Source organism: Panthera uncia, assembly GCF_023721935.1.
Source record: "Panthera uncia isolate 11264 chromosome A1 unlocalized genomic scaffold, Puncia_PCG_1.0 HiC_scaffold_17, whole genome shotgun sequence".
In the NCBI taxonomy this organism is placed as follows: domain Eukaryota; kingdom Metazoa; phylum Chordata; class Mammalia; order Carnivora; family Felidae; genus Panthera; species Panthera uncia.
This window is the reverse complement of record NW_026057577.1, coordinates 93,620,960-93,648,345: the sequence shown is the minus strand read 5'-3', so window position 1 is coordinate 93,648,345 and position 27,386 is coordinate 93,620,960. Positions and strand designations below refer to the sequence as shown.

Below are 27,386 nucleotides of genomic sequence, written 5' to 3'. Positions count from 1 at the left end.
TGCACAGACATCTACCACTTATACAAGGTCAGGATGATGGAAACCCAGAGAGGCTGGAGCCCTGACCAGGCCAGCAATTCCTTCTGCATCATCTACAGTCATCTTAGAGGAAGCATGTGGAAGAGTCTGGAGGAATGTCCCCTCCTGCAGTGCCAGCGAGCTATGGACTTTAGTCTTTTTTGGGGACAGGCCCCAAGAGACGATACCATAATCCTTGGTTTCTTTAAACTTAGAAAATTACAATATGATTTTCTAAAGGATCTAAGGAAGTGGAATTGAAATATGGAAGTGGAAGTGGAAGAGAAATATGTGTATCTCTTAAGGATCAGCTAAGTACTTAAGTCTCTACATTAAAAAAAAAAAAGAATCAGAAATATAGCCTGGTTTCAGACTTCTTAGTTCTGCCACTTCTATTTCTTGGGAAGTCATTTAATCTCTTGGACTCTCAATTTCCTGATCTGTAAAATGGGGATTAATTATAATCTCCATTTCATGGTATTTTTTGTGAGGATAGAATGAGTGACTCCTCAGCACAGTGGTGGGACCTCAGAAAACTCACTGAATAGAAGCATTGCCATCTCCAGGTGTAGACAACAAATTTAGCCTTGGACTAGAGAAGGATGTGCCTAACGTCAACCAGAAAAATGACTCTTTTCTCCTTGAAGTCATGTCGATGAGTTAGTAGATGTCCTTCATCTTCAGTCCACAGTGGGGCACTTGAAATTTTCTCACCTCTTTTACATTTGCTGTGATGTTATGATAGCTAACATGTATTGAGCACCTAGATCCACCCCTGCTGTGAATACCTTATTTAATCTTATAATCTGTATGAGTTTATTTAATCTTACCAACAAATTTATGATGTAAACTATTACATTCCACATATTACATATGAGGATAGACGAGTAACTCACACAGTGTTGCACTGCTAATAAGAAGCCATGCGATCAGAGTCCGTGTTCTTTATCTTTACTGCTTCATCCTGTAAAATAGTGAGGCTCATTTTATGAAGTGCATTGTACAGATGTGCTCACTGCATACGTAGTGGCTCAGATAACTGAAAGAGACCCAAAGAGGTAACTTGTCCAAGGTCATGCAACTAGTTAGTGAAAGATTTCAATGTAAATTGGACAAACAGAACATTAGCATTGCTTAGCCCTGACTAGGATTTTTCGGAACATCATTTCTACTTCCTATGCTGGTTAGTATGTACTTTACAATTTCCTTCCTTCCTTCCTTCCTTCCTTCCTTCCTTCCTTCCTTCCTTATTACTTATATATTACAAAACTTACCTGTTTTTATAATTTCTCTGTTATCACTTCTGATTTATGTGTGTATGTATTAGTCATATGTAATTTATTTATCTGCTTGTTGGAGAGAATGGAGTTTTCCAGAGTTGAATGTCTCCTCAGCTGTGTGTACTGTTTGTGTATGCAGACAAAGCGACATGTCTACTGCAAGAAATGCCTTCTGTTAGAACATTTTTTTCTTTTTGGTAAGATGCAGCTTTCAGAAAGATTTGATTTATGTGATACGGTAAATTTTTAAATGATGAAGTTCTTCATAATATTGTAAACTAACAAAATTATACCTAGGAACCTCTTTTCTCCCCTTCCATCTGCACCTCAAGCTGGAAATCCAACATTTTGAGGGGGTTTGGGGGTTTGTACACATCCCTATAGCATCTTAAATGGAATCAACCAACACATATTTATTGAGTGTCCTGGTTATGCAGGGCTCTAGGGAGTGGGCCTGTGCCATGGTCCCAGAAGGCAGGGGGCTTACGGTCTAGTTGGTGAGACAGTAAATGTGCCCATGGAAATATGACCAATTGCTGCAGTCACTGCAGTGAGTTCAGAGCACAAAGAATACCCAGACAAGTTAGGATTTACGACTGCCAGGGTCCATATCCTGCCTCTACCATTTAATAGTTAGATGGCCTTGGGCAAAGTTATGTAATTACTATGACTCAGTTTTTCCTCCTGTAAAATGGGGCTAATAATAGTACCTATCACAGTTGTGAGGGCCAAAATGAAATGAAATAATATACACACAGTGGTTAGAACAGTGTTTGGCACATGGCAAGCATTTCATAAGTGTTAGCTATTTTTTTTTCCTTGTCACATTCCTATGGTTTGGGAATATCCAAAATATTTCACAGAAAAGGCAAATCTGGACCAGATCTTGTCTACCTTTATCAGTGACGTATTTCAAGGTCTAACATTGTCTCAAGCACATAAGAGGCACACAATGGGGTCACAGAAGTCAAGTGTAGGATGTTGAGTAGGGCAGTGCCCAGCAGTCATATGGTGGCTCCAACGGGATGCTGACAAATCAGTGACTGCCACTTCCCCTTCCTACTACCTACATTAATTTGTAGTGCCTACTCCTTTTTATGGACCTCGTCTCCTCCAGTGCATATTGCCCAGAAGGAGGCCTCTCCATGGGTTCTTTAGCCAGCACAGCACAACTAATCCTGGTGTTCAGCAGGCTGCAGGAGTCTAGATCCCAAGAGCCTACTGCATCACTCGCTAGAATCCCAGATTACATGAGCGGTGTCAGGGGCACCGCGGGGTGAGCCGTTCCTTGACGCTGAGCTGGAAGCTGTCGATTCACTCTAACCTCTTGGGTGCATGGAGCTTTTGTGTGTTGTGAGGGAAGCAGCTTAAAGGCTCTGGGAGAATGGATTTCTCACTGCCTCAAGGGGAGGAGTGAGAGCTCCCTTCTCCAGCTCTTTTATTTTCCATTGTCAAGTTTTAACCGGTAGAATCAGCTGCATCCTGTGGACTGCAGGGGGAAGGGGAAATGGGATTCAGAGAGGCCCTCTCTCTCCCTTGGGTGTTTTCACCAGAAAGGGCATACCCTTTTATTTCCACAGCACAACCTCTGGGTGTGGGTTGGTTGTCACATCAGAATGTTTTCAGCCTTGGATACTCCTGCCACAGAGCTACCAGGTGACCAGGCTGTTAACAATAATGACAACAACAGTGACTGACATTTATTGAGGACTTCTGTGTGCTGAGGCATTAGGCCACCAGCTTTATACACTACATCTTATTTAACCTTTACATGGCTTATTTCACATAAGGGGCAGTTGAGATTCCCAGAGGTCAAGCAACTAGCTCCAGGCCACAGCATGGAAGAGGACCAGAGTGGGACTCTGACCCAGGATCAACTTGCTCCAGCACATGCTGGAGTCTATGTAATAAACCAATAGCACCTACTTACTAGTGATATTGTGAAAATTGGTTGAGAAAATTCATATAGAACACTTAGCAATATCTTGTTAAATTTTAACTATCATCATTATGACCCTACTGTGCCTTCAAGGATCTTTCTGCCAGTTTCTTCCTTCTTACAGCAGCTGACTTCTCTCTCTTACAGCTTCTGCTTCCTCTCAGAGTCATCTGTTCATGGCTTCTACTCAGGGCGTAGGTCACTGCACTCTCCCTGGTTGTCATGCTATAGGACTGCCTAAAAGGATTTGATTTAACTACACTTCAGGCCTGGGTGCCCCCACGGGGTACCCATAAGGTCACCCATGGGCTGCTGGCCACCCAGGGAAGACTGTCTGAGTCAAGCGTTGGCCTTGTGCCCAGGCAGCTGTGGGCAGAGCAGCAGGATGATAGGGACAAAGTATATAGGAACTTTGGGCAGAATGGCAGGCACGAGTTCGAGCATGCCCAGCGCCAAAAGACTGTGCAGGCTGGCCTTCAAGGGAACCAGTATATCCTTCTGGTTAATTGCAAAGTCTTTAGAGAGAGACAACCCTGAGATTGGGTCTGGACTCTGCTGCTTATGTGCTGTGTGAATGTGGGGAGATCATTTTATTTTTCCAATATTCAGTTTCTTCTTCTGTTAAATGGGTGTAACATTGGCTCATACCTCAGTTTGTAGAATTACGTGAAAGAGTATCTGTTAGAGTACTTAGCACAGGGTACATGAATACCTGTACTTCTGTAGTTGCTATTATTAATAAGGTGAACTCATAGCTCCCGTTGAACAGAATTAAGAGGTTTTCTTATGGACAGAATAGCATAGTGGTTAAATACCTAGAATGTGAAGGCATTGTACCTCTGTTTAAATCCTGGTTTCACATGTACTGTCTGGGTTATTAGGAAAGTTACCTAAACTCGTATCTCTAAAATGGAAACAACATCTAACTGAGAGAATTAATGTGAGAACTAAAAAAGAAAAACAGAAACACAGAAAGAATCCATGCTAAGTACTTAGCAGAGAGCCCTGCCCATTACTGGTAACTGTGGCTCTGATTATTATTGATTTTATAGATCCTGCTAAGCATTGCAAATGAGTTGCAGGAAGTGTTAGGTTGAGATTTGATCATGAACTTTGTTTTCAACAATTCAAGTTCATTGTTGAGAGTAACAGAGATAGTTGAGTATGTTTTAATTCCAATCTACTTCACCATATTAGTGCTTAGGATTTAAGTATAGTTATTTTTAAAGAGAAACCAAAAGACATAACTTTTCCAAACCCATACATGAGAAACCAAAGTTAAGTGATATTATGATTCCCAGTGGGTAGCTGTGGAAGAATCCAGAGAGAGGGAAGAACCTTGACTTACTGCCCCCAACCCTTATCTGCTATCAGTATCCACCATTAACACAGAGTGTTGATCAATTCCTGGTCATTCAACTGGCCTTTGAGAACCAGAGACAGATTTAGGCTGACAATCAGAATAATAACTATTACTGACTACTACTAATAGCTTTGTTGCTTCTGAGAATTTGTAAAACCCCTCATTTTGGGATCACATTACAGATTCCAAGAAGTTTATAACATGACAGCCACTCAATGCATTTCCCTCTGGGGAATCAGATACTAATCTTAAAGGAGAAAATATAGATATTTTTCAAAGGCATATTAGCAAATGACAGAAGAGCAAAACCAAAGAAATCTCACTTTCTGACATCCTGATATGGGGAGGATTTTGTGAAACTTTCATTGTTTTGCCTTTGTGTGATCCTGCCTACCTCAGAACTGGTTACTGGTTGCAACTTGTCCTGTCTGCCCATTTTGCTGTCAGTCCCTGACCTCAGAAGAAGAATGAAGCCATGGAAAGGGTCTGAAGTGGCCACGGCTGCTCTCTTACTGTCGTTACCGTGGCGTCAGGCACCATGCTCCACCCTTGCCATGTTTTTGCCATTGAAGCCTGCAGCAACCCTGTGAAAGCGGTTACATTGCTGGTATTTCACAAGCATGGAAGCTGAGATGTCAAAGTGATATTAACAGATGTCCCAAATCCACACAGCTGGCAAGTGGCAAAGCCAGAAACCACATCCAGCTGTGCGTGTATGTGTGTGTGTGTCGGGGGGGGGGGGGTATACGAATCTTGGGATCCTGATACCAGGATGCACTGTCTTCTTTGTTCAACAAACATTTAAGTGCTTGATGAACACCTGGCTCAGGTTCTTTACAAGGAATGCCCAATGTAGCACATGCTATAATTGCCCTGCCCACACTCTTGGCCCATCCAGAGTATACCTGCAGCTTTGGTGGACAGTCACCACACATCCTGAGAGCTTCCTACTTCTTTCATTCTCTGGACTTTCTCTGGCTGCAAGAGAGAGATCAGTCCATCTGCAAGGCAAGCCAGAAGTGCTAGGGACTTAATGTCCTCAGGAGTAATTTTCACCTTGTGAGGGGCTGGCATTAGTAAATAAATAGCCCAGGTTCCTCATCCCTGGGAGGGGATACCTCTGATGTGCAGGTATGCTTTATACAGTCTCTCAGAGCTTCCTAAGCAAAAATCATTACCCAAAGCAATAACCTTCTAATTAATACTTTCTTTACTGGCATCCTATTGAGTCTCAGGTAAGCCAAATAGGCATTTTCCCTGGACCAGACATTCAATGGATAAGTAGTTATTGATTATTCACTGTTAATCAAAAATTTTAGACAGTGGTACAGGTAAGGTCTGTCCACTCTCCTTGAAGATTTTACAAAAACACATGCACAATGGAGACTAGATCACAGTTTGGCATGTGGCAGTTTGGAGGCTATTGCAGAAATCTAGGAGAGAAATGATGGTGGTTTGGTTGAGGTCACTGGCAATGGGGTGATGAAAAGAAGTCAAATTATGAATGATTTTGAAAGTAACACTAAGAGGTTTTGCTGACAGGCCAGGTATAGGATATGAGAGAAAGAGAAAAAAATCAAAGATGCTTCCAGGTTTTTTTTCCCCCGCTGAGCAATTGGAAGAATGGAGTTACTCTTAACTTAGATGGGAAGACTACAGGTAATAGGAGTTGAAATTTTGACATTATGTTTGAGATGCCTATTAGTCATCCATGTGAGGGTATGGAGTAAGGAGCTGGGTTGCAAGCTGGAGCTCAAGGGAGAGACCATGGAGGAAGATGTAAGTTTGGGATCCAAAGGCAAGTAGGTTGGAGAGTAGATGAGATCACAGAGGGAGTCTCTGATTTCAAGGAAAGTACAGTCTAGTGGAGCAGATAGGCATTATTGAGTCACACAAATAAGTCATCCTAGACCATGATGAATTCTGAGAAAAGAAATTGCAATGACCGTCCTTTGGGGGACACAAAGATGCAGCAGACCCTGCTCTAAAGCGATTTAAAAGAAGAGAGGTAGTCTATACAAAGGAGGAATGCAGCTTTGTATCAGAAAACAAGAAAAAGCACAGAATAGCAGTGAGAAATTAGTCCAGAAAGGATGGGGTCCAGTCATGAAGGCCATTGACTGTCAAGAGAAAGAGTTTGGGCTTATCTTGTGGACAGTGGACAGTCACTGAAATGGGTGATTAACATGACTGGAGCTGTCCATTGGGCAAAGTATTCTTGATATTGAAGAGGCAAGAGATGGGAGGCTGAAAGACCAGTCAGTGGGGCTTGGTAGGAGGAAGGGAAGGAAGAGATGGATGGGAAGACATTTAAGGAGAAACACAATTTGACAACAGGTACCAAAATGTTAAATGTGCATAACATTTGCTAAGTATTACCACTTCAAGAAGAAGACTGGAAAAGAGGTATATATAGGAGGTGCAAGACATACATAAAGAGCGATCACTGAAACACTGTAAGAGCTGAGCATCTAGGATCATCACTAAATGACTGATTACATAAACCGTGACACATCCATACAATGGCATGCTCTTCAGTGATTAAAAGGCATGATGTATATCTGCATTCATTGGCACGAAAGGAACACACTATTTATTACTGAGTAAAAAAGACAGGCTGTGAAACAGCATTTGCCGTTTAGCCCTATTTATCAAAATGATATCTTTCAAATACCACTCATGTGTATACATCTAGGGAGACCTTTGAACATAACGTTTATCAGAATCTCAAGGATGATTTTCTCTAGGTGATAAAATTTGGTGGTTTTTTTTGTTTGCTTGTTTGTTGTGGAGGAGGCAATTTCTGTCTTTCTGGATAGCATAAATTTTCTGTCATAAGCTTGTAATAGTTTAAACAAAAGATAATGCACATTTTCTAGGGAAGTCAAATGGTTAGTTCTTAAGTTCTTGCAGAGCAAACATGGCCCCAGGTCTACTGTATGAGCAGGTGGGTCAGCTGACCTCTTCTTTGGGTCTTTGAGCCCCTCCCTGAGGGAACTTTGGTCTGGAAGATGGGGAGGGATGCTTGACCTGGCATGCTGAGATGGCCTAGTGACCTTCTCCCCTCTTCCAGGGTCTTCCTGAGAGCGATCAACAAGTTTGCAGAAACCATGAATCAGAAGTTCCTGGAACACACAAACTTTGAGTTCCAGGTGAGTGTGAGGCACCATGGTGTGCTTGGGGTGCCCTGGCAAGGCGGCTCTAGCATCTTGGGCTGATTGCTACATCAAACACATCTCGAAGCACACATAAGGCATGCCAGTGCCTCTGGGGGTTTCCACAGATGGGTGTGGGCAAGGAGGGAACCAAGCCCTTGATTGAAGCTGAGGGTTTAGAACCAGGCCCTTGATTAAATAGTCATTAACTGAGCAGCATATGAAAATGTGACTGTATAATGTATCTTATGCTAAAGAGGAGATTTGTGTTCATCCATTGTCAGAGTGGGTACCACCTTTTAGAAATGTATCACATTCTTGTAGTTTTCTATTCACCAGAGCCTAGAAAAGCAGCCACTCACACTGAAAAATAAAGCTCACAAAGCTCACAGTACATTTCATGATTCCTTCAGAAGTCACTTTTTGGGTTCAGACAATCCCTGGGGCCTCTGTGAGATGTGAGGGTCTCAAAACACATCCCTGGGGCAAGCAGAGTGCCACATCTGCTCAAGGCATAGGCAAGAAGAGACAATTCCTCAAAGCCTTGGGGAAAAGTCCAGATTGCTACCTCTGGCTGGAGATGTGAGAGAGAAGGTCCCTGAAAAGGGATCCCTCCTCTGGGGAAATCCCTGACCCCCAGGATCTCTTGCAGTGCAAGTTTAGCAAGTAGCCGGTGAGCTGAGGCAATGGTATTTTCTGCCTGCTCATCTAGGGTGTTCATTTCTTAGCTGGGCTTTGGCCTATGACTAGATGTGCAGCTTCAGACAAGGCCTGGGCTGTCTCCATGCCTCAGTTGGCTCATCTGTAAAAAGCTCATAATACCTACTCTTTCTGTTTCATAGGGTTTTTGCAGAATTGGAATGTTTCAGGGGGCTTGCTGGGAGAATTCACTGTAAGGTTTCACCAGTCTCCATTCAAATGCTTTCTCCCCTGACTGAGCCCCTTTGAGGGTTCCCCGCTGATCCCATGGTTTTTATGTATTACCACTTAGCCTGTTGTAGTCTCTTCATAGCACTAAATGTTATTTGAAATTATCTTTCTTATTTGTCTACATTCACTTTTTTTTTCTCTTTTCTCCAGTAAAGTGTAAGTTTCATGAGTATAAAGACCTTATACTCACAGACTCTACGCTCTGTGCCCAATGCATAGTAGGCCTCCTTGGGGAGATGATGCCTGGGTGGAGGGCTACGAGGTCCACTCTGTTGGAAAGCATTATCCTATAAGTATTTAATAAACATTATCTTTGAATAAGATTCTCTCCCACTACCTTGCATTCAAATTAGGCAACTGAGCTATTATGATAATGATGATAAAAAGAGTAGCTGCCATTTTCTGATGGCTTACATGTGCAGATCTCATGGGAAGCATTCTATGGGCATTATCTTTCTCAACCCTTACCACTACACTACAAGCTAGTTACTCTTACTAGTACTTTTTCTGCTGGAAGGATGTGGGAACTGAGACTCAGAGGTGATAAGCAGATAGCCTGAAGTGTCACAGCATGTCAGCGAGGAGTTGGGCCCAAAGCACAGCAGTGGCTGACATCACAGCTGCAGATCACCACAGTCATGTGTTAGATAGGGAGTCACCCCCGCACTGGGTTCATGGAGAGGTTCTGGCTGAGAGTTATAAATCTCTGACATGGAAACAAAACATGTCACTTTGGCTGTTTTGAATCAGGAGAAGTGTTTGATTCCCTTCCAAATGTGAACCAGATGCCTGCAGGCTTCAGGTACGAGTGTGTTCCAGGAAGCTAATAAGGTCATTGCTTTTTTGGAGGGGCAGCTTGGAGTAACATACCTAAGGCCAGCAGTGAGGCAGTGTTTAGGCCATAGAACTGCCAGCTAGTCCGTCCATCTCTTTCCGTGGGTGGTGGCAATGACAGCCTCAGACCTGGTTTCCCCGACTCTGGCTCTCCTCCATGGCCTTAGGGGATACTTTCCAAGAGAAGTGCAGCTCCTGTCCCTCATGCCATTATTTTAGGTTTTATCCTGTTTTCCTGAAAAAGAATCTGCATCTGAGAGATGCCCAGAGAAGTGGGGATTTCATACATAGAAGGTTTGAGCTTATGAGCTGTGTGACTTTAGGCAAATTACTTTACTCCTCTGTGCCTCGGTCTCTTCAATATCAACTTAAAATACTAATAATAGCTGCTTCATTGGATTTTTGAAGGGATTAAGTGAACTAATTCATGTAAAGCACTTAGAACAGTACCAGGAACATGGTAGCAATTTAATAAAATGTTAGCTTATTATAATAATGGTCATCATTTTGACATGATGGTCCTAAAATATGTCAAATCTAGGAACTCAATGTCAGTCCTTGGTAAACAGGATAGTGGGAAGGCATCTTTCCAGTCCCACACATTGCCTAGGGCTGTCATACCCACAGGGTTTCATAAAACAGAAAAATGGCCAACATTACAGAATGACATAAGTCTCTTTTCCTAATGAGACTTCCATAGATATTTGTTAAAAAGTATTCAAGAACAGGATCATTTTTCAACCTTATCTTTGTTCTCCTACCTTCTCCTCACCCCGTGTGAGAATGGATTTGTTCTCTGTACCCTGCCTGGAACATGCCTTGTTTCCTTCTTATGGTTTCATTAATTATGCATTTAATATCAGCAGGAACAGCATCCATCACTAAGCGCTGCTGGCCTTGGCAGCCACTGTCCAGAGGAGGGGTAGGTGCAATGAGATTATCTCTAATATCTTTTCTGGAACTGCGGTTTTATGATACAAGGGCAAAAAGCAAGAAGCTCTGTGGGTGCCACTCTGTGGGTGACAAGACCTGGGAATTATAGAAATTGTTTTCTGCCTGAGGCTAAAATAATTTGCATTCCCAAGCCCTGTTCAGGAGGCTGGGCCTTGGCATTTACATGCATTTGAATGGTCAGGGAAGACCAAGGGAGGATTTCAAATTCAACTCCGCAAGGAATTCTGTTTAAGAGCAATTCTCATGGGTCCAGGACTACTGCAACACATTATGAGGAACTCAGAAGCAGAGCAGAGCACTGCTCTGCCCTCAAGGATCTTAGAGTCATATAGTACGCTGTAAATCCATCTTCTAGCATCCAAGCTTTTGAAGATGACTAACTTTTTTTTTTTAGTTTACATATTTATTTTTGAGAGAGAGGGAGAGAGAGAAAATGTGCAAGAGAGGCAGAGAGAGAGGGAGAGAAAGAATCCCAAGCAGGCTTCACCACCAGCACAGAGCCCAACATGGGGCTCAATCCCACAAATCGTGAGACCATGGCCTGAAGTCAAGAGTTGGATGCTTAACTGACTGAGCCACACAGGTGCCCCAGAGATGACTAACTTTTATTAAGCATCTACTTAGGGCATTTTCATCCTCACCATAACCCTGTTAGGTTGGGATATACCCAGTTTACTGGTGAATATACTGAGCTTCAGAGAAGTGGTTGACTTTTCTGTTAAAGGTCATCTAGCCGCTAAGCAGGAGCTGCTGGAATTCAATTCCAGTCCTGTGTGCAAGTCCCAGGCCCTTTCCACTCTTCTGCACTGTCTCTTAAAAACAGAGTGCCTTTCAAATCTAGGAGACAGCTCTATTTAGCTTCAGAAACACTGTCTGCCCTAGTTAGCTCTTGCTGGAATCTGGGATAGAGAGCTCTACAATGATTGGCTGTGGGATTAGATTCTCCATATTGGGTACTCTGATTGGCCAGGAATCCGTGGCTACACTTCAGATGTGCTCTTTGGCCCTAGGAAGATTGTTTCTCTCTTAGGCAGCTGTCTGATTACTACTAAGAACATTCTCTCTACTTGGGAAACTGTAATTGGCTCTGCATTTGGTAATTCCAGCCTTGGCCTTGAGGCATTTCTGGATCAGCTTCTGGGCACCAGATCACCTTGGGATCATTTTTGAACCTGTACTGTAGACCCTATGAAATGAAAAGGATACTTCCAGTCATTAGTGAAGGACTAAAAGCAGGCTTGGTCTTTATAAAGGCAATGTAACTAGTAATGGCAAAAAAAAAAAAAAAAAAAAAGTGTGAGAGAGTATACACACACATGGAGAGCACCCATTGAAGGCTTGAAGAGGCCCACTGTATCCCCCCAGAGTACTTCCCACCCAGGGAAGATCCTGGTGGGACAACTTCACCACACCAAAAGATGGTCACATGCTTGGGGATAGCTTCTTTGGCCATACCTGCTTCAGCTTGAGGACTCTAGACTACCTCTGACATGATGTTCCTAACCTGAATCCATGATTGGAGGCTTTTACTCCCAAAATCACTCCCAAATTCCCAAATTAACAAGAATGCACAGGGAGTGCTGGGCTCATTAATGAACTCGCTCAACAAATATTTCCTGAGCATGTGCTGGGTTAGACACAACACTGGATATTGGATATTCAACAGTGAATAAAAAGAGGGGGTTCTTGCCTGCAGGATGCTCACATCCATTAGAAGAGACAGGAAATAAATAAGTTCAACTTAAAACATGTCAAAAATCCTGTGAACAGGGTGTAATGAAGGTGAATGGGTGGATCTGTTTTAGACAGGGCACATTGGGAAGGCTTCCCCAGGAAGTGATATTTGGAAGGCAGCTATGCTCACCATTTTATGACCAATGCCCACTTAGGAAGTGATTTTTGAACTGGGATTGCAAGATGAAGTAGGAGTTTTTTAGGCAGTGATTTCCTCATTTGGCCCTTACAGTTACCTCCCTTTACATACTATTAGCTTCATCTTTCCAGATGAGGAAACTGAGACTCAGAGAGGTAGGGCAACTTGCCCATGAAAATGGAGCTGATAACTGGAGTGGAACCCTGGAAGGCAACCTTACTGTGTCTATTAAAACAAACAACAAAGACAACAAACAACAAAATCTGTGTAGACCTTGTCTTTTAACAGTTCCAGATCTCGGAATGTTTACTACATTATAGTCTCTCATGCATAAAGATGTATAAACAAAATGTTGATTACAGCACTGCTGCTAAAGAAAACAAAGTTGGAGTTAATCTGAATGCCTATAAACAGGTAATTGGTTAAAATTAAAGTATATACTTATAGAAGAATACCATACAGCAATAAAAGAGACAGAAGTAGATCTGTACAGGCTAATGTGGAAACATAGGCAAGAAATATTGATGAGAGAAAAAAGCAAAGTACAGCAGACTACTCTAAAAAAAAATGTCTATACATGTTTGTTTATACATAAAAAAATTTTTAGGATATCCAGGAAAGTGTTAAAATTTTTTTCTTCTGAGGAATTAGACTAGGGTCCAAGTAGTATGGAAAATTACTTTTTATCATTTAATCTTTTATACCATTTTTTTTGCCATGTGTATATTACACTTATAATTTTTTGAGAGTTAATTGAAAGTAACTAAATTCTAGTTATACCCGCTAGCAGTATGACTTTGGGTGGTCATTTATGTGGATCTCACTGTTTACTTACATCTGTGAAATAAGGGAGTTCAACCAGATGACCCTTAAATTTATTCTAGTTCTAACTTTCTATTGTCCTATTATTTCAAAATATTACATTTCCGATCAGAAGCCACCTCAACTCTTCCCCCAGGGAAGAAAGATCCATATGTTTGACTAAAGCCTCTGTGGCTTGCCTGAGCCAGCTGAGCTGGGTACTTAATAGACATGCCACCAGGCAGTTTGGAGCAGGGAGGAAAGAAAAATCTAGAACCTTTTGAAACAATGGGAGAATTTTTTAACAATATGGTGATCAATAAATAAATATTTTCTAGCACCCAGCTACATTTAAGCCATTGTGCTGAATATGGCATTAGGGATACACATAAGTAGAAGACAAGATCCTTGGTGCTTGTAGAGCTTACATTTGGAAAGACAGGACAGACAAATAATCTATGACTAGCACCATGGACAATGCCACCACTCCATTTACTGAGCACTTGACATGTGCCAAGCCTGTGGTGGATGATTTCATGTGCATTTTATTTCATTTTATTTTACTTTACTTATTATGAAATTTATTGTCAAATTGGTTTCCATACAACACCCAGTGCTCATCCCAACAGGTGCCCTCCTCAATGCCCATCACCTACCCTCCCCCCCCTCCCACCCCCCATCAACCCTCAGTTTGTTCTCAGTTTTTAAGAGTTTCTTATGGTTTGGCTCCCTCCCTCTCTAACCTTTTTTTTCCCCTTCCCCTCCCCCATGGTCTTCTGTTCAGTTTCTCAGGATCCACATAAAAGTGAAAACATATGATATCTGTCTTTCTCTGTATGACTTATTTCACTTAGCATAACACTCTCCAGTTCCATCCACGTTGCTACAAAAGGCCATATTTCATTCTTTCTCATTGCCAAGTAGTATTCCATTGTGTATATAAACCACAATTTCTTTATCCATTCATCAGTTGATACCTAGCACTTAACAACAATCCATTCTGGTAGTTACCATTATTTTCTTCCATTTTACAGGTAAGGAAAATGAGGTTCAGAAGTCAAATAAGTAGCTAAAGTCAACCCAGCTAGTAAGAGTTAGAACTGGTATTCACATCGTAGTCCATGAGACACTGATGCTTGTATTTTCTTCACTTCCACTGGATGATATTGTCATGGAATGTGAGTAGAGCACAAGGGTAGGTGTAGAACAGTAGACCCAAATCTGTGGTTGCACATACTAAGAGCTACTCAAATTCAGAAGGGTTGAGCAGACCTGATGTGCCATCTGAGAAGGCTTTGTGAAAGAAGTGGGTCTTGAACGGGGCTTTGATGAAAGAATAGAACTTAGGTGCAATAGGTGAGCCAAGCCAAGGAGGCCAAGATGCTCATGTTGTGTCTATGGAGTCTGGGCAGATCAGCCCCTTCGGAATAGGCACTTTATTGAGGGAGAAAACACTGGAAATTGAATGAGGCCTGAAAAGCCATGTTATTGCCTTTTGTCCTGGTTCTTTAAGAGCAAAAGACAAGGAAGGTCCAGAGCAGAGGCATTATGAGTACCCAGAAGTGTCTGCTTTGGCCACTGCTCACCTCTCAGGTTATTGTATAGAGCCACTCACCATGACAGACTTCCCTCAGTTCCAAAATTGGTTCCACATAGCTCTCTGGGCAAAACTGGGCTGGGCCTGTGGATGAGATACTTAGGGGCACATTTCTGATCTACTAAGAAAAAATAGGCCTAGGATCTATGATCTCGTAACCCACAAAGATCTTCAAGGAGGGAAGACAAAGGAAAATCAGGTTCATTTCTAAGCATGTACCCCACAGAATTGAAAACATACATCCACGCAAACACTTGTATGTAGAAATTCATAGATACATTATTCATAATAGCCAAAATGTGGCAACAACACAAATGTCAGTCAATGGATGAATGGGTAAGTAAAATGTGGTATATCCATATGATAAATTAGTATTCAGCAATAAAAATAAGTAAAGTACTGATACATGTGACAGCACAGATGAACCTTGAAAAACATTATGCTTAGTGAAAGAAGCCAGACATGAAAGGTTACATATTTTATTATTCCCTTTCTATGAAATGTCAGATTGAGCAAATCCACAGGGACAGAAAGTAGATTAGTGATTTCCAGGGGCTAAGGGGGAGACAAGAATGGGGAATGACTGCTAATAGTGGGGATGGTTGTATTACCTTTTGTGAATATACTGAAAACTATTGAATTCTATACTCTAAAAAGTGAATGTTATGATATATGGATTATATATAACAGGAATGGGGTGGCAGAGAAAACATTTTTGAAGGACTAAGGACAGAGGCTAGCAAGAGGCTCTAGATTTGACGTGTCTGTGTGTTCTCAGATGTGTTGAGGGGACACTTCTGGAATGGTTTTTGAAAGTAATAGCAATGCAACTTACTTTGTCCTATCTTTGTTCTTATTGTGCCCTAATTATTCTTATGGAATTTTCCTGAAATCAGGAATTTATCACCTTCAAAATAACACTTTCCATGCCCTTTGACCGGGTTTTCTGTTTCCTTGGATTGTTGTTCCATCTGATCTTAAATGGGGGGAGGTATTAGCTGTGCTTAGGCAGACCAAAGCAACACATTTTCAGAACCTGCAAGTCATGGGGGCACCAGGAGGAAGGACAGCCAGAGTGGCCGGGAGAACTGACCTGTATAGTGTGTTTGGATAAGCAGTGTTACTATGGAAACAGGAGAGCTTGAGATGTGATTCTTATGGGAAGCCTTTGAAGGATGTTGAGGAAGGGAGTGATAGAACCCACCTTCGTTTTTTTGTTTTTTTTTTTCGAACCCACCTTGTTTTAAGAAGATCCTCTGGTCTCTGTGTGGAGAGTTGACTTGGACTCCGCAAGCCAGTAGTTTGCTTCTTTGTACTCCAGGAGCGGCTTGGTCTTTCGGACCCTGGGAGATAAATTTCAAAAAAGAAAAACTTTTTCTGCCCACAGAATGTGAGCCCCACGGGGGTAGGGACTGCTGTCTGTGTATGTGCACTCCCTATGCCCACATGACGACAATGCCTAGCGTGTAGAAGGTGTTCAATAAAAAAATGTATTAATGCATCTTCAGGCAAAGACTGACCATGGTGTGTAGAAAGAGTCCTCAACTTTGATCAGAAGGCCTGAGTTCAAATTCCAGATCTACTGTATATATAACAAACTGAGTGACCTTTGGAAAAATACCTAACCCCTCCAAGCCGCATTATCTTCATCTGTAAAAGGGGACTAATGATAGCTACCAGGTTTTAAGAGATAAAAGGAGGGATGTATGGGAAAGTGCCTGGCCCATGGTAAAAATGAAATACTTGTTTTCTTCTTTCTGAAACTGGAAGCATAAGCCCATTTGAAAGCAACACTCTGGGCAGCAGTAATGATGTTATCAAGGGTAAAGCTGCCTTTTACTTAGTCTTGGCCATCTGAAACCTCCAATGAATATCTTTGAATTAAGGATGAAAGTCTCAATGGTGAGTGATTTCCCTAGCTAGTGTTACCCTTCTTCTTGCTAGTCAGTGTTGAGAGGGGGCTGAAAGTGGATAAGTTTGTGCAGCAAAGTTCCCCCCACCATCTGCTCCTTATAGGGGCTTGTCATCTTATAATAATAGCCCTGAGCACTCAGGGAGCCAGGTTGTACTATTTCCTCTGCTACCAAAGGAATCAATATATATAGCCCTTTAAAAACATCATCTCATGTAACCTTTACTACTAGGTCTCTGCAATGGGTACAGGGGGTACCCCTTTTGCAGATGGGTTCACCAAGGCTCCATTTCTCAGGTTCTGTAGATTGTATCAATATCGTTATCACTGCAGCCAATATTTTGGAGCACTTGCCATGTGCAGAATGCTTTGCTGGTTCTATTTTAACAAAAGCCAGTGGAGTGATGTCTTGTATTAGCCCTAGTGTTTAGCACCAACTGATCATGTAAGTATTGTAATTACAACGAGCCTACCTATAAACCAGGCCCTCAGAGGTTCTTGAACTCAAATGAACATCAGAATTACCCAGAGTGCTTATGAACACACAGATTTCAGAGTCTGATTCAGTAGGTCTAGGGTAGAGCCAGAGAATTTGCATTTCTTTTTTTTTTTTTAATGTCTATTTATTTTTTGAGAGAGAGAGAGAGGGAGAGGGAGAGTGGATAGAGAGATGGGGGGACAGAGAATCCCAGACAGGCCCTGCATTGTCAGCACAGAGACCAATGCAGGGCTCAAACCCATGAACAGTGAGATCATGCCCTGAGCCAAAATCAAGAGCCTGACTGAGCCATCCGGGCGCCCCAGATAATTTGCATTTCTAACAAGTTCCCAGGTGATGCTGTTGCTAGTGGTCTGGGGCCATACCTTGAAACCATTGACCTAAGGGGAAGGAGGAGGCAAAATATTCTAAGACAGAATGGGTTTCAGGCTGGTCCTCTGAGCTATCAGGTGGATTAGGGAGGACTTCCAGAAATACATATCCCTCATCAACCTCTAATTCTACCAGGGCACTCAGCTTGGGCAAGTTGTTTGTCTTTCAAAACACAAAATGAAGCAATTTTTCAAAAGCAGCCCTAAAACCCTCCCCTGTCACCAGACTGGGGACCTGGTCAGTGCCTAGAGAAATCCATCCATTGTCCTTGGTTTGGCCAGGATGTTAATTTCAGAGTCCATGCCAGTTAGAAAATTGCAGTGCACAGAATTAAACTGGTTCTGCCACTATCTTCTGCCATTTTCATAAATTGTTCACATTACCCAGCATTTAATATGCTTTCCCACTTCAGACCCTCTCCATGACTGTTCTCTACTCCTTCATTTACAGCTGTGGAACAACTATTTTCATCTGGCGGTGGCTTTTATCACTCAGGATTCTCTGCAGCTGGAGCAGTTCTCGCACGCCAAATACAACAAAATCCTGAATAAGTAGGTTGAATGTTTGGATCTCCTTGAAGTGGGGGCTTCATGGAAATCTCTGAGATGGAGACTGAAGCAGACATTTGTTGTTTCTCATAGGTATGGGGACATGAGACGGCTAATTGGCTTCTCCATCCGTGATATGTGGTACAAGCTTGGTGAGTAGGCCCATGCATCCAGACAGACACATCTGCACACGCCAAGCTCCTTCTAGAAGACCATCTGTTAGAGGGCCACAGGGGTTTCAGTGGTGGGAGCTTGAAATAACAGTTTATCACTGTGTGCATCCTGGGTCCTTAATAAGCGCCTGATGAGAGAGAGTGCCCATCCCCGTGTCCTGCCCCCAAACAGCCGCAGATCTTGCTTGATGCCCCTGAGGGCTTAAGAAGTCAAATTGGAATTTACAAAAAGGAGGAAGGGCAGGACTGCTGAGGGAACTCATGTTCTCACACATCACATGCATGCTTCCTGCTGACTGGTGTGCCCTTCCACCTCCAGTTTCTTAAGTGATGTTGTGATGTACAAAAGACCCTCCAACCCCACGGAGGAGAATTGGCTCTGTGGAAGATGAGGGTCTTTTGTGACATGATGTGAGCCGGAGGGTGACCCCAGAAGCCACCCTTGTCCCAGTGAGCTACAGGACTCATGTGTGAACTGTGTGGTACCCGTGGATGGAAGGAACTGGAGATGGAATCAGGAGACATTTATTGAGAGTCTGAGTCAGCCCTGTGCTAAGGAGATCTTATTTAATCTTCAGTCACCTTCTGCAAGATGGAAAAATGCCCCCTCCTTTTATTGATCAGGAAACTCAGAGAGGGAAGTAACTTGCTTGAGATCAAACAGCTGCAAGGCCCAGAGCTTGGTTTTGATCCCACAAGGACAGGGGCCACACACCTTGCCTCAGGCCTGAATCCTGCTCCATAAATATAAGTGTTGAAAGGATGAATAGATAGGTGGATAGATTAATGTAGTTACAAGTAATGAACTATTTTCATCTCCAATTTTCCTGTGCCCTTCTTGACTCTCTGCTGCTAATCTACTCTGCCCTGGGCTTGGATGTAGCCATCTTCAGAGGAGACACTCACAGGGACTGTGCCTAGTTTTCGGATTCAACCTAAATTACCTCTCCTGACATTGCTTCTTGCTTCCCCAGAGGTTTTAATGTCTTTCAGTTCCCTTTGGGTTTCCTGGACAGCAGTTTCTTGCCCTTTCCAGCAAGGTCCATTCACTACAGGGGAAGCACAGTGGATAGGCCATCAGTCTGGGTTCTGTCATCTCTGGCAGCATCAGACTTGGGTTAAGAGCACACACTGGTACCAGAAGGGCTATGAATTGCTTTACAAAATCAAAGGGTGGCCTGGACAACCAGGACCAGAACAGACTGCCACATACCCACCTTGGGCCTTGCCCTGTCATTTACAAGCTGTGAGGTCCAAAGCAAGGGGACTGAGTGACACTGGGTAGAATCTGGGGAAATAGCACCTTCTCCCAGCGCACTTATGAGTTTCATAAGAGTAAAAACTGAGAGAGTAAAGCCATGGAGGCCATACCCATGGTCAGAATTTTTATCATCATTTTCATCCTTGCCGCATCAGGACAGAACCTAATTTTCCTGTTATGCCTCTTTAATCATTAGCACCAGGCCTATAGGGCAGGGCCCAGGCAGGTAATGTAAAAGAGTGAAGGGGCTGGGATATGTTAAACCCATAGACATCCATAACACAGGGTCCTGTCAACATTTGGAGTTGGATAATTCTTTGTTGTATGGATGCCCTGTGCACTGCAAGATATTTAATAGCATCCCCGACCTCTACTCACTAGATGCCAACAGCATCCTCCCTACTCCCTAGTTGTTACAATCCAAAAAGTCTGTAGACATTGCCAAATGTCCGTGGGGAGGGGGAAAGGGATGTGCAAAACCACCCCTATTTGAAAACCACTGCTGTAAAGAAATACTGTCTCTGCCGTATTTTTCTAGAAAAGCATGCCTTTATCGGTCTTTTATTTCTCCACTTTGGAAAAGGACAGGGATATAAGAAATATTTTATGTGTTATTGACCATTATTCTTCAATAGGAAAAAAAAAAAAAGGATAGTGCAAGTGCACGGCTACCTAATAGTCAGCACATGGCCTCAGGGTCAGGAATATGGGAAGAAGTAGCTGGACTGGAACGAAGTCAAGCAAACATACCCCCAGCGGAAGGGGCAGCTGCCGTTCTGATCTGATTCATTGCCATCCTGTTAGAAAGCAAGGCCAGTGATGTCCCCATCTTCCAGTTTTTCAAAAGAAGCCAGGAAACAAATTTTTTAAATGCATTTTCCAATTTCTAAATATTGATGATAACTAATCGGAAGTTTTAAAAACATTGCATGTGCCAGTGAAACACGAGTGGCCCGGCTTCGGTTTGCGTTTGACCTTGCACTCTTTGCTTCACAACGGCAGAGACGAGGTAAAGCCGCGGTGGGCTTCCTTTCCCACACCGACACCCCAGCCGTTGCCAGAACTGCAAAACCGGGATCTGCGCTTTGTTTGTCTCTAGCTTTTCCACACAGGCTGCTCTTTCCTGAATGTCCTTCATTGCCGTTGTTTTGCACACAGAAGATTTTATTTAGATATAGATTATGTTTTGGCAGACGTTCCTGCACTCCCAATTATGCTGATGAATGGAAAGATGTTACCAAATATTCCACCTGCTTAGAATTCCACAGAACATCAGAGCTGGAAGGGCCCTTTAGAGATCATATTGTCCAGAATTTTTCTAACGTTTATTTTTAGCTGAAGGCCAATAAAAAAAAAGAAAAAGAATCTCCTGCTCAATACATAAGTTGGTTGAAAGCCAAGCTATTCTAACTAAAGTGGGGTGGGGGGCCCAGAGCCCATTATAATGGGCCACACCTGAGCTCCCATGTGGACCCCTGAAGATTTTCTGGGGAAAGATCCTGAAGCACTTCAGAGAAGGGTGTGAAGTTATGGGTCTAATCCAACCCACCACTTTACCTGTGAGGAAACAGGCACAGAGAGGTGAAGAGGTATGTACAAAGTCAGATCGTGGATTAAGAAGCAGATTCAGGACAAGGACCCTGGCCTGAGTGTCTGTCCTGAAGTATTGCAGACTCCTTGCTATTTGCAAATACAAATGATGAATTACTACAATTAAAAGATATACTTGTGGGGTGCCTGGGTGGCTCAGTCAGTTAAGCATCCGACTTCGGCTCAGGTCATGATCTCACGGTTCATGACTTCAAGCCCCATGTTGGGCTCTGTGCTGACAGCTCAGAGCCGGGAACCTGCTTCGGATTCTGTGTCTTCTTCTCTCTCCGCCCCTCCCCTGCTGGCGCTCTCTCTCTTCTCTCTCAACTCAAAAATTAATAAACATTAAAAAAAAAGATATACTTATTAGGGTTTGGGGTTGCAAGAAAGAGAAACTGACTGTGCCTGCCTTAATCAAAGAAGGTACTTATCAGAAGGGCAAGGAGAACCAGGCTGTGAAGGACAGGGTCAGAGCCACTTTAGGATCCAGGGGAGGTGGCACAACTTTGCCTTTAGTATGTTCCATTCAGGCATCACCCTGTTTAAAGATCCAGTCCCCAGAGGATGTCATTCTATTGGCCTTCCTTGGATGACCTCTCCCTTGATGGTCCCACCAAGTCTATGTCCATTGAAGGGGGTATATTTTCCCAAAGTAAGATGTTTATGGAGTTTTTTTTTTTGGTGGGGGGGGTGGTGGTCAAAGTCACTGATGTCCACTGAATAAAACAAGAAGTGAAGGATCTCTTGCAAAGATGGCCACCCTCCTCACCTCTTGGCCTGGGCTTCCATAAAGAGGAAAGTACATCAGCCTGAAGGGATTTTCCTGTTACTTATTAGTTACATAGCCGCCTTCCTCCTCAGCTGTCTTCCTTCAGGCATAAGTGAACAGAAAGAGGAGGCAGAGTGAATGGATGGTTTCCCATCCCCACCCCACCTTGTGTTCTACTAGATGCTGGCATTAGCATGCATTCTCCTAGTATGCTAATGAGGTTAACCTGATAATCCAAACCAGGACTAAGCACTGTATACGCTAGAGACCAATGTAGTAGATAATGATAGGTTTTAAAGTACAATTTATGGAATATCCAAGACCAAGTGAAACTTAGAAGTTGTCTGTGGCAGACACAGCTGAGAACCCACACAATACCATTCTTCCCTTCTTCCTGGTTAACTGAACCCTAGTTTTTTTTTCATGATCACAATTTGCTCAGTTAACAACATCCTACCGCAGGTGATGACCATATGACCCATCTCTGTCCAAAGAGAATCAACAGAAACAAACTTGTTGGGGCTTCAGGAAATCCTTTTTGTCCAATTTAAAACAAAAAAGGGAAGGGGACAAATTCAATGAGCACAACACATTTTTTGCCCATAGACCTTCCCCTTCTTCCTTTCTGGAAAACAAGATGCTTGGATGTACAGTATCCAGTTTGAAGCTATGAAGACAAAAGTCATAGGCTAAGGATGGGGGAGTAGCTCAGGACTGACCATCTTTTGACTTCTTGTTAAGGAAGAAAACTAATGCAAAACTTACTCAGTGTAGCCATGGTAATCAGATTTATGTTACGTCCCTAACTGATACATCATCCAATTCAACCCCCCCATTTTATAGGGGAGCTCACTAAGGCCCAGAGAGGCACAAGGACATTCCCAAGGTCAACAAATCAGTGATTCAGCTGAAGTGAAAGAACCTGTCTCTTCCCAAGTCCAATATTCTGACTAATATTTTTTCAGAATATGCAAATTATTTTCAAAGAGTGTGAAATAGTGAACTGTTTTTCCAAGACTACTGATAATGAGTAAATCATAATGCATACTAACCTTTTAAATTTTGTTTTAATGCCCAAAGCAATCAGGGCATCATCACCATGATCATCAGTATCATCATCATCTTCTTCTTCTCATCAGGAAAGATTTGAGCAATCCTGTGATGATAAGATAGCTAATTGCAAAGATAATCTCAGGCTTAAAGATTATTTAACATTCTTCAGAGAAAAGCCTAGACAAATACGTGTGTGTGCATGTCTCTGTGTTTGTGTGTGCTTTTGTGACAGAGGTTACTTGTGGGAGGTTTTGATGGAGAGAAGGACCACATCTTGTTACCAGGGCCAGAGCACTAAGAGGTTAATGCCATTTGTGTTTTTGGAATGGGACTATGCCAAATGTAATGTACGTTTCCTGATAGTATAACATCATAACATTTGATTTCTGCTTGAAGTGAAGCAATGCACATTTTGCCAAAATGACTTTGCACTTAACCATCCCACATTCACTTGGGTTAATGTCAGGCTGCGGGGTTAACAGTCTTCATGGGGAAGAAAGACAAATTCAAGCGACTGGCATCATGGCCTCGTCTGTGGGGAGGTTGCTACTGGCAGAGCCATGAGATCAACTGGGCCTTTACTTTTTAAGCATGTACAGAGTGCCCAGCTTAGCACTAGGCTCCAGGGAAGGGTGGGAGAAGGATAAGGGACAGTCCCCACCTTTCTAAGAAGAGGCACCATCTAGTCCTAAGAGTAGAACAAACTAAGAATTTGAAGAACAAACTGAGATGTGTTCTTTAACGTGAAGTGTGTGGTAGAGACTCAAGAGTTCAAGTAAATGGGAGGTAGGCAAGGGCAGTAAGGATGGATCCACTCGGGAAAATGGCTCTTGAATGAGACCCCAGTCTGGCCCATGTCCAGACTGAAAGAAAGAGGGGAAAGGACAGGTATTCCAGGAGAGCAACCAGCCTACACAAGCATGGCTTCTTAGGTTTGGAGGAAGCTGCTGGCAGGAAATAGAAAATGGAAATAGGGAGGCATCCATCCATCCATGTATCCAACTGAATATTGATTTACTCATTGAATAGCAAATATTGAGCAAAATATTGTGGTAGGCTGAATAACATTTCCCCTAAGATGTTAATGTCCTAATCCCTAGATCCAGTGTATATATTACCTTACAAAGTGGACTTCTCAGACATGATTAAGAATTTTGCAGATGGTGAGAGTATGCTGGACTGTCCAGGTGGACCCAATGCAACCACAAGGTCCTTAGAAGTGAATAAAAGGAGTCAGGAGAGTCAGAGAGGGATTTAAAGAAGATGCACTTCTGGCTTTGAAGATGGAGGAAGAGACCAGGAGGCAAGGAATGTAGGTAGCTTCTAGAAGCTGCAAGAGGAAAGTACATAGTTTCTTCCTAAGACCCTCCAGAAGGAACTCAGCCCTGCTCACACTTTGATCTTAGTTCAATGAAACCCATTTCAGACTTCTGACATCCAGAAATATAAGATAGTAAGTTTGTTTGTGTTAAGCCACTAAGTTTGTGGTGATTTATAACAGCAGCAACAGGAAACTAATATGAGCATCCTCTAAATGCCAGACACTATGCCTCTGGCTGGAGTTACAACTGGAAACAGGTTCGTGATAGAGCCCTTGACTTCATAGACTCGTGATCATTGCACTGAATAGCAACCTACTGATTGCAGAGCTATCTTGTTATGGTCAAAGGGGATTGCTGCAGAGCAGAAGTTTGGGGCAGCTGGAGACTCTGTAAAAGACAGTCTCATGAGTGAGCCGAGGATGGCCTCGATGAGGAATAGTGTGGAGCCTTCGCTCCACAGCAGTCCTATCCTCTGAAACTGGAATGTGAGCCACCTGTCTAAATGCAAAGTTTTTAAAAAGCAAAATGAGGGGCGCCTGGGTGGCGCAGTCGGTTAAGCGTCCGACTTCAGCCAGGTCACGATCTCGCGGTCCGTGAGTTCGAGCCCCGCGTCAGGCTCTGGGCTGATGGCTCGGAGCCTGGAGCCTGTTTCCGATTCTGTGTCTCCCTCTCTCTCTGCCCCTCCCCCGTTCATGCTCTGTCTCTCTCTGTCCCAAAAATAAATAAAAAAACGTTGAAAAAAAAAATTAAAAAAAAGCAAAATGAAATAGTGAGATTAATGTTACAATATATTTGATGTAACCCTGTATTCCAAAGTGTTATCATTTCAGCATGCAATCAATACAAAACATTATTGAGATGTGTTAACTTTTGTTTTTGGTTTCCAGAACTCATTCTTTGAAATCTAGTGGGCTTTTTATACTCAACAGCACATCTCAACCTGGACTAGTCTCAAGCGCTCAAAAGATACATGTGGCTGTAGCTTCCGTATTTGATAGAATGATGTTAGAGAATGAGTGGGGTTTATTTGTGGGGACAGGTGGAGGTAGGGTTCAGTGTAGAAATGGGGTCAGGGAGAGGGAAGGGAAAGCATGGTGGCCAGAGGAGGGCCTATATGCAGGCCCAAGGAGGAGGAACAGAGTGTGCCTGAGGCATGGAGCCAGACTTGGAGGGAGGACAGGCAGGCAAGAGGAGAGATGAATGGTACAGAGCAGGAGCATTGAACCAAACGGGCCTGCAGAGCTGGGTCCCAAGGGCAACAGAAGCCATGGAAGGATTGTAAACTGTGGATCAACGTGGTCAGATTGGAGTTTTTCAAACATCTTTGAGGACAGATTATGAAATATTTAGATGGGATAAAGAAGGGTCTGCAGGGTTGTGAGTGTCAGCCCTGGGAGAAAAGGTAAATCCATCCTGACCCTCTCTCCCCATGCCAGCTCTTTGCTCTGGAGGTGAACAAGTAAACTGATAGGCATAAAATGTTCAGTGCAAAGCTCTAGGAAGCTCCATGCATTGCAACATGTCTTTATATGTTACTTTTTCCAGAATCCAGCAGAGGCTGAGCTTATAGTACTCACCATCATCATCACCACTGTCAACATCAGTACTTCCTGAGCCTTTCTAATGAGCCACTCTGCAGAGCCCTCTGTTTATATGAACTCTTTTAAGCTTCTCAACAATCCTACCAAGCAGGGATTATTTTTATCTCCATTTTACAGATGAGATCACAGAGGCTCAGGGAAGTTAAATGACAGGCACAAAGCCACGGGGCCATGGAGTGGCCACAGTGGGACCTGATTGTAGGGCTCAGCAATTCTCCAAGGCCTGGGGGGAAGCTGGAGCTGGGTGTGTGCTGGACGATGAGGAGCAAACAGACTGCCTGTCTCAGAGCAGTGCCAGAAGGGAGCTTTTCCAAGCCTGAGCCAGAGCAGCAGAGATCTGTGTTCTCTCTTCCCCTTTGGAACTGAATGTGTGATCTTTCTGGGTCGGCCCAGCTTTACTTCAGAGTCCCAGGGAGGATGCAGGACTCTGAAATCCAGGAGGTCATGACCTGTCCACATCCCTGTTCATTCCAGAGTCTGTGTCCACCTTTGGAGAGCCATCTTCTCTCCAAAAGAGTGCCCCTTCTGTTCGTTATCAGCCTCACAAGGTCAGTGACTGACTCTACTCTGGTCTCAGCAGATTCACAACAATGGTCTCTTTCTCCCCCTTCCCTCGCCGCTCCCTTCCTCCCTCTTCCTTTTCTGTCAGGTCATCTTCTTAGTGCCCTGATACCAGTCTCCTCCTGAGAGGTGTGATAGATGAGGCCATTGCACAGATTAGAAACCCAGGCCCGAGAACACACAGGATTCCTTTCCACCCACACACCGAAGCTCTTCTCTGCGCTCTCATTACCACCAGAGCCTTTCCAAAAGCCTATGTAATTTGGCTTGTGGATTTATCCTGCTGGCTTATTGGCACTTTAAAAGCCTTTTCTAATTGGTATCTGTGCTCGGTGAGATTCAGCTTCCATTATATGAAAAAAGACCCTCTTACTGATTCCTTGCCTTGCCTTTTTTGGAATACGGCAGCAGGTGTGTCTCTTGAATGAGGATTTTTTTTTTGTTCCAAATGAGTTTGCATCCAATTAACTACAAATGTGTGTGTGTGTGTGTGTGCGCACGTGTGTGCGTGTCTGTGTATATAAAGACACACATATGCACACATTCAGATTATTTGAACACAAAATCCAATGTGCTGAAATTCTGCTTTTGATGTAAATGAATAAAATTTCTTCACAGAGCATTGTAAGGGGCATTCAGCTCACACTGTATTTAGAGATCAGCATCTTTCTCCATTTCCCCGATTCTTCCAAACATCTCTTCAACTGACTGCAAAGAATGGAGGTCAAAAGTATCTAAGAAATCCTTGGTCTACAGCATGTCCGCTCTTTATTTTAAACCATCTTAAATATATCCTTATCATACCCAATGCCCTCCAGTATTCTAAAGGCCTTTGTTGCATAAGCAATTTCTCCATTCCATGGTGGCTTATCTGACAGTTTCCCATTTACTTTCTACTTATTATTGCACTTGACTTTGAATTTTAAAACCCCACTGTGGGTTTAAAGGATCTTGAAGGACGAAATCAAAAACCTAGATTAG

The 27,386-nt window shown here is 43.1% G+C and overlaps 1 protein-coding gene and 1 long non-coding RNA gene across 5 annotated transcripts in view; one reads left to right on the top strand and one right to left on the bottom strand.

Moving 5' to 3' along the window:
* DOCK2 (dedicator of cytokinesis 2) overlaps positions 1–27,386 on the top strand; it is a 415,558-nt gene that overhangs the window by 325,089 nt on the left and 63,083 nt on the right. For all 3 annotated transcript variants that reach the window (XR_007461385.1, XM_049647803.1, XM_049647801.1), the window contains exons 30-32: positions 7,674–7,752; positions 17,978–18,078; positions 18,169–18,227. Coding sequence is in view for 2 of the 3 variants with exons in the window: in XM_049647803.1 (XP_049503760.1) it covers positions 7,674–7,752; positions 17,978–18,078; positions 18,169–18,227 (239 nt within the window). In the remaining variant the exon portion in view is untranslated. The remainder of the gene's footprint in view (positions 1–7,673; positions 7,753–17,977; positions 18,079–18,168; positions 18,228–27,386) is intronic.
* On the bottom strand, positions 903–27,290 carry LOC125934432 (uncharacterized). Of its 2 annotated transcripts, none has more exons than XR_007461387.1 (5): positions 27,050–27,290; positions 22,921–23,024; positions 19,193–19,297; positions 15,982–16,087; positions 903–982 (listed from the first exon to the last, which is right to left on the bottom strand). It is a non-coding gene; the product is annotated as an uncharacterized LOC125934432 (long non-coding RNA). The 2 variants fall into 2 exon arrangements; XR_007461388.1 differs by lacking the exon at positions 903–982 and adding an exon at positions 9,668–9,754.